Below are 6,000 nucleotides of genomic sequence, written 5' to 3'. Positions count from 1 at the left end.
TAGTGAAACACACTTTCAGGAACATACTCTTTCAGGACGAGCCTCCAGGCCTAAAATCCTCAGTTAACAACTCCTCCAGGTAAAGGGGTCTATTATCACGGGAGCATGTGGCATTGATAATGGGAGCTCCTTATGCAGGAGGGGATAGGAAAAGGGTGGGGAGGGAGAGTTGACGTGGAGCAGAAGTGAGGTGTGAAGAAGCTGGGGCACACCTTTGTTATTCTGTGTTAATCCATGCCAGGCCATGCTCTAGCCCACAGGAAAAGAGGAAGACCACACCCCCATCCCCACACCAGGCGGGGAGACTTTGTGGCAATCTCCACAACAGATTTTTGAAGCACAATTAGAGTTCCTGCCATATTATGTCGTAACAAAAAGTCTGCTTGATAGCTAGTTATAGTTTTTGCTATAGCTCAACTTTCCAAAACAAACTTATCTTTGATTAAGCATGATTTAAACGTAAAAGTAGTGAAGCATAAGCTCAGTAAGACTAACTGGGCTTCTAAATAGTACCATTATGAAAAAGATACAATGCACTTAATTTCTGTATCTAACTATTTAGAAGTCAAAATGCTCCATACAGTACCTATATGCCCTCCCCGCAAATCCCCTAAAAACTGACTAAGAAATGTCCAGTATTTGATTGCTCTAGTAGATATTTAGAACAAAGTTGACAACTTAAAGCTTTATAATAGTCTGTTTTAATATAAACAATTGTTGGAATCAATCAATGTCCATTTCAGGAAGCTTCTTGTCTGAATCCGAAGGCACAGTTGTGTCTGTACCCTGCTCAGCAGCCTGAGGGCCTGGGCTGTCTCCTTCTCCATCCACTGGTCCATTCTGCTCTGTGTTTTTTTGATCCTCTTTTGGGGGTTCCACTTTGGGTTTGGGCTTTGAAATTATAGGGCTACAGATACTCATCAGCTCCTAAAATAGTACAAGAGAAAACGGGTTTCTTATAAAATAACAAATTCTACATGACACATGAAACTTAAGTCCACCTTCTCCTATCCAATGCCCAAGCAAGAAGCTAAGATGCAATAATGAAGTTCCCTCTTAAATGTCCCTTTAAGGACTATTAATAATAAAAAACAAGGCTGACAAGAAAAGACTATTTAATATTTAAAGCCATAAAACACCTTAATTTTAGCTTCGATCTCCTTTGCCTTGACAACTGGATCCATGGTCAGACTCTGCTTGTTCTGCAGATTCAGTTTCTTGTTCATCCACTCCATGGCCTCATTTGTGCTTTTTTCCACCTTCACCACATCAGCAGCATCCAAATGGTCATACTGGTCCTCCTGCAACCAGAAGCCAACCAGACAGTGTCAAAGGATGACAATCCCCCTACCCAAGTATCGTCTAGTACTTCACGATCTTTCAGGAAGTTACAATCATTCTAAAAATAGAGCACATTTAGCCTCGCCATCTAAAAAGACATTCAATCCCTTAAAAATTCAAGAAAGGAAAAGTAACCCCAATTTTTAAAACATTTGGAAATAAATTTAAAGGTCAGAAACATATAAAAGGTGGCAATAAAAAGGCTTTGACGGTATAAATATGCTTTACGCAAAATATTATGAAGAAAATTTCACAACTCAAAAAAATCAATGGCATTAGATATGAGAGCTGAGGTTTAGGCATGCTCATTACAAACCAAAATAATAATGAATACAATTTTTTAAAGAAGGCCTTTCAGAAGCAAAATTAAAACACACACACACACTATTTATCTTTCTTATTTCTTACACAGACAATACACTGAGAACCCAGATCATAGCAGAGTGGTTAAGAACCCGAACTCTGGAGTCAGATCACAGGCCAAGGCCCAGCTCCCTCAACAGCAGTAACTGTGGGTATTACTGTACGGATGGTGAGGCTTAAAGAAGTTAGAAGTTATCTATAAATGTTGATACTACCGGCTACTTCATATGGGTACTGTGAGGATCTAATGAGATAATATATTTATGAAGTGTGTATCATATAGTGCTTGAAAATTGACAGGCAGTTTACTGTTAAGAAAAAAATCACATCTGCATAACAAGCCAAATTACATGCCTATGTGTTCTCAGAAAGACCACGATGGAGCAGGCTAAGTCACTGATGAAGCATTTCACAGCAAGAAAAGGAAAACTGAACAGCACTGCTCAATTCTAGATTCTACCTATTACACAGAAGCAGCAAATCCCAGGGTTCTTGATAAGAGTCAATAAAATACACATTACATTAACATTAAAAAAGAAAACAATATTATTAAATAACACTAACAAGAAGAAGAGAAAAACTATGTAAATGCCTCAAAACTTAACTCTACCAAAACAACAGTAGGGAAGAGTAAAAAAAAAAAGATACCTTGTTTTTGAAAGAGCTGATTACTTTCATATACTGTTGGATTTGTTTCCCTAGTTCTTCAAATAATTTTGGTCTTTCTTCAGATTCCTGGAATCTTATCTTAATAGGTTGACCTAGAGTCTTAACAGAAGAGAGAATATACAAATTCTTTATAGAGCAGCTTAAACTATCATAGTATTATTTCTACTATTATTAAGATCGATTATGGATTAAAGCACATTTTGTCTCCATGTGCTATATATAAAAAGTTAAATATTTTTCCCCCAGCCCATATATACTCAGATTAGATATGAAAATCTACCTCAGTCCTGTGCCATGTAGAGCCACTTCAACTTATCACCTAAGCCCTAATTCTCAATACACAGAAGGGAAACAACAAAATACTAGGTGCCTCCTGAGAATAATATACAACACTGAAAATGAAGTACCGTTGCCCCCCCCAAATTTTTTAACCTGAATCTGACAAAGCCTCTAGATCTAACCACCAATTTACTAGATATTATTAAGCACCACAGAGATGAAAATCAATAAAATCCTACAGGACAAATGATCTAGTGTTTTTCATCAACTAAGAAAGTGGGGAGAAACGATGCAATAACTACAGACACAGTTTTAAGAGACTTACCAACAAATGTATTGACCTTATTCGGATCTTGAGTCAAACAAACTAATTTATGAAATAAATTATGAAACAACTGGAACTTGAAAACTGAATATGTGGTGATATTAATAGTGATCTTAAGGAACTTCTTTTAGGTATAATGGTAGAGCTTAAGGTGGCATTTCCTTTTAAATATATATTGCTTTAATAAATATTGTTTTAAATACTACAAGACTTGCTTCAAATAAAAGTGGGAGGGAATGGAAATCAAAGAAAACTGGCTGTAAGTTGACAACAGTTGAAGCTATTCTTCTACTTTCATGTGGTTTGACATCTCCCATAATAAAATGTAAAACAAATAAATGAACTCAGTGAGAAGGATCTCACTGGAGGGTCTTGTTATTCTTGCCAGAATGACAGGAAACTGCGGGCTCTGTCCCTGACCACTGCGCCACTCCAGGTTAGTTCCTAGTCCCCTTTGACAAGAAACTAAGTGGTCCAGAGAATCGTGGAAAGTTTTTGTGCACTTGCACAAGACCTCAACTTTAGATAGTTCTCTGTACGTTTAACCCTAAGGTTTAACGATCAGATTCTTTATACACAAAATCAGAAGTTCTGCTTTATTTGTATACACAACCCTGCCACAGCTATACAGGTGCCTTTAGAAGAGGAATATCTTGCTAGTCTTTGTATCTCTTGACACCAAGAATGCCCTCAATCTCCAATTCAGTAAATATTTGTCTCAACTCAGTTTTCAGAAAAATTCTTTTGTTACTATGAGGCTCTAAAAGTGACATAATGAACCTAAGTGATAAAGCGAATAGTTCTTCAATCACTTTCAGCCTGTCTTCACTACTTGACTTAAGAATTCCTCCCAATTCTGATATGCTCTCCTTGGAAACTATACCACGCATTCGGAACACTTCTGCTTTCAAGAGTCACTTACTTTTAACTCAGCCAATTTATCGACATAAACTTGCTTTGGCTGGTCTTCTCCATCCTCATACAACCAATTTTCAGTATCTTCTAGTTTCAAGGTAAAACTGTTACGATCCTGAAGATGAAGACAATATTGTAATTAGGTCAATCAAAAATCAGTTGATTCACCAATGGAGTCACAGGTGCAGACCACAATGTATCTGGATTTGCTTTAAAATATGAGAGGAGGGGAGAGACAGGGAATATAAAAAACAAAACTGGCCAAGTGTTGTTTTGCTTATTAGGTATAGGGAATTTTATTATATTATTCTCTCTGCTGTAAGGGACATTTGGGTGTGTTTGAAAATTTCAGAATTAAAAACTGCATTTAAAAATAAGTAAGTTAAAGTAAACCATCAGGAGAAAGTGAGCTGCTTTAAAGAAAGATACTAGGTAAATAGCAGCATGTGAAGGTATCAAAAAGTATTACATAAAGATTAACTTTAGGAAACATTCCACTCATATATAGAAACTATTACCTCAAAAAAGTACATTTTAATCATTTTGCTATATACTTACAGATGCACACTTCCCTTCTAACACATTTAAGGATGCTCCCAGAACACACATAACAGGTAGGCACACTGTGGGATATACTTACATCTTCACTCACAAATTTTTCATATTCGCCACTAAGCTTGTCTCTCATTTCATATACATATTCTTCCACTGCGTTCTTAGCATCATTCCTCTCCTTCTCCAGCTTATCCTGCATAATCATCTTACCCTGAGAACAGTGAAAAATCAGACATTTGGACAACTGAGACAATTTCCTCTTAAGTATTAAATAACATAATCATAAAAGTAGGATATGCTTCTTTCCCAAATCCTTTTAGTTCTGCAAATCATCCAAGAACGAGCTGGAAGCACGAGTCCTCAGTAAATGATGAAGATCAAGTGAGAACTTTGGGGGGTATGCTTAGAAAAAATTTTTAAAAATAATTAAGAAAGAGAACTTTACGAAACTATTAGCACGAAGGTGTTATTCTCTGCTGTATTATTATTCCTATGGAATACCAAGAAAAATCAAATTTATTCATATAGTATAAATGCTAAACATCCTATAAAACAAAACTATTCTAAGATCCAATGCATACATGGTAAGAAACCTCACAGACAACAATTAATTCAATATGCTCCAACATCCCCAACCTTATTTTACATCACTCACCATAACAAGAGTTACATACTGACTGGCTACAGAAGGAGCTAATCAACAAAACAATGCTACCATTAATGCTATGTGGTTTCTCCTGCCATCAGCTTCCAGGACCCACCACCTCAAACATTCCTACTTCTAGTGAACCAATTTACTCATACACCCAAACATGAACGATACCTCCCTTAGCAAAGCCATAATGTTAAAGATTTCATAATAGAGCTTCTCACAATGCGGAAGCAGTATCGCCACGAAAGAATTTGGCATTACAAGGGATTGATTAAACTTGCCTTTGCAGTACCCAAAAATCTAAAATTATTTTTTCTCAAACTGAAAACCACCAAAAATGTGTAATGGTCATTAGACACAGAGTTTAAACACTATGTTACATTAATTTATTAGCTTATTATTCTATAAGACTTGAAATAACCACCTCATTTTCAATGTACAAGTTGAGCATCTCTCTGTCTATCTGCCATAAAAGCTGATTCTCAATTGGCAGGTCCACAGTACTGGTCTTCACTTTTGCCTTCTTGGCTTGAGGTGGTTGATCCATCTTTTTGTCCTTGGATCCAGCTTGAGAGGTCTAAAATAACAGAAATCATTAAGGACAAACACATAAACGATCTTAAACTTCCAAATCACATTTCAAAAGCTGTTTTTGCTTTCTTATTAACTTTGTTTTCTGATGATCTAAATAACCTAGGACTAATTCTTATAATATCTGCGAAATTAAAAATATAAATATTATAAAAGTAGTCAAATCCATAGAGAAAGTAATGGTGGTTTCCAGGAGCGAGGGGGACTAGGGTTGGGGAAATAGGGAGTTGTTTAATGGGTACAGAGTTTCAGTTTGGCAAGATGAAAAGTTCTGGAGGCTAGTTGCATCACAATGTGAATATACTTAACA

The 6,000-nt window shown here is 36.3% G+C and overlaps 1 protein-coding gene across 1 annotated transcript in view; it reads right to left on the bottom strand.

Moving 5' to 3' along the window:
• Window positions 1-682: 682 nt before the first annotated feature.
• Window positions 683-6,000, bottom strand: part of HSPA4 (heat shock protein family A (Hsp70) member 4) — a 37,986-nt gene continuing 32,668 nt past the window's right edge. Inside the window, exons 14-19 of the mRNA XM_039836023.1 lie at window positions 5,524-5,676; window positions 4,533-4,658; window positions 3,900-4,007; window positions 2,353-2,472; window positions 1,140-1,301; window positions 683-927 (exon numbers count right to left, since the gene is read on the bottom strand). Coding sequence (XP_039691957.1) covers window positions 724-927; window positions 1,140-1,301; window positions 2,353-2,472; window positions 3,900-4,007; window positions 4,533-4,658; window positions 5,524-5,676 — 873 coding nt within the window. The 3' untranslated portion in view covers window positions 683-723. The remainder of the gene's footprint in view (window positions 928-1,139; window positions 1,302-2,352; window positions 2,473-3,899; window positions 4,008-4,532; window positions 4,659-5,523; window positions 5,677-6,000) is intronic.

Source organism: Pteropus medius, unplaced genomic scaffold (assembly GCF_902729225.1).
Source record: "Pteropus medius unplaced genomic scaffold, Ma_sr-lr_union100, whole genome shotgun sequence".
Taxonomy (NCBI): domain Eukaryota; kingdom Metazoa; phylum Chordata; class Mammalia; order Chiroptera; family Pteropodidae; genus Pteropus; species Pteropus medius.
Note: the sequence above shows the minus strand (reverse complement) of the source record. Positions and strands in the feature narration are given on the sequence as shown.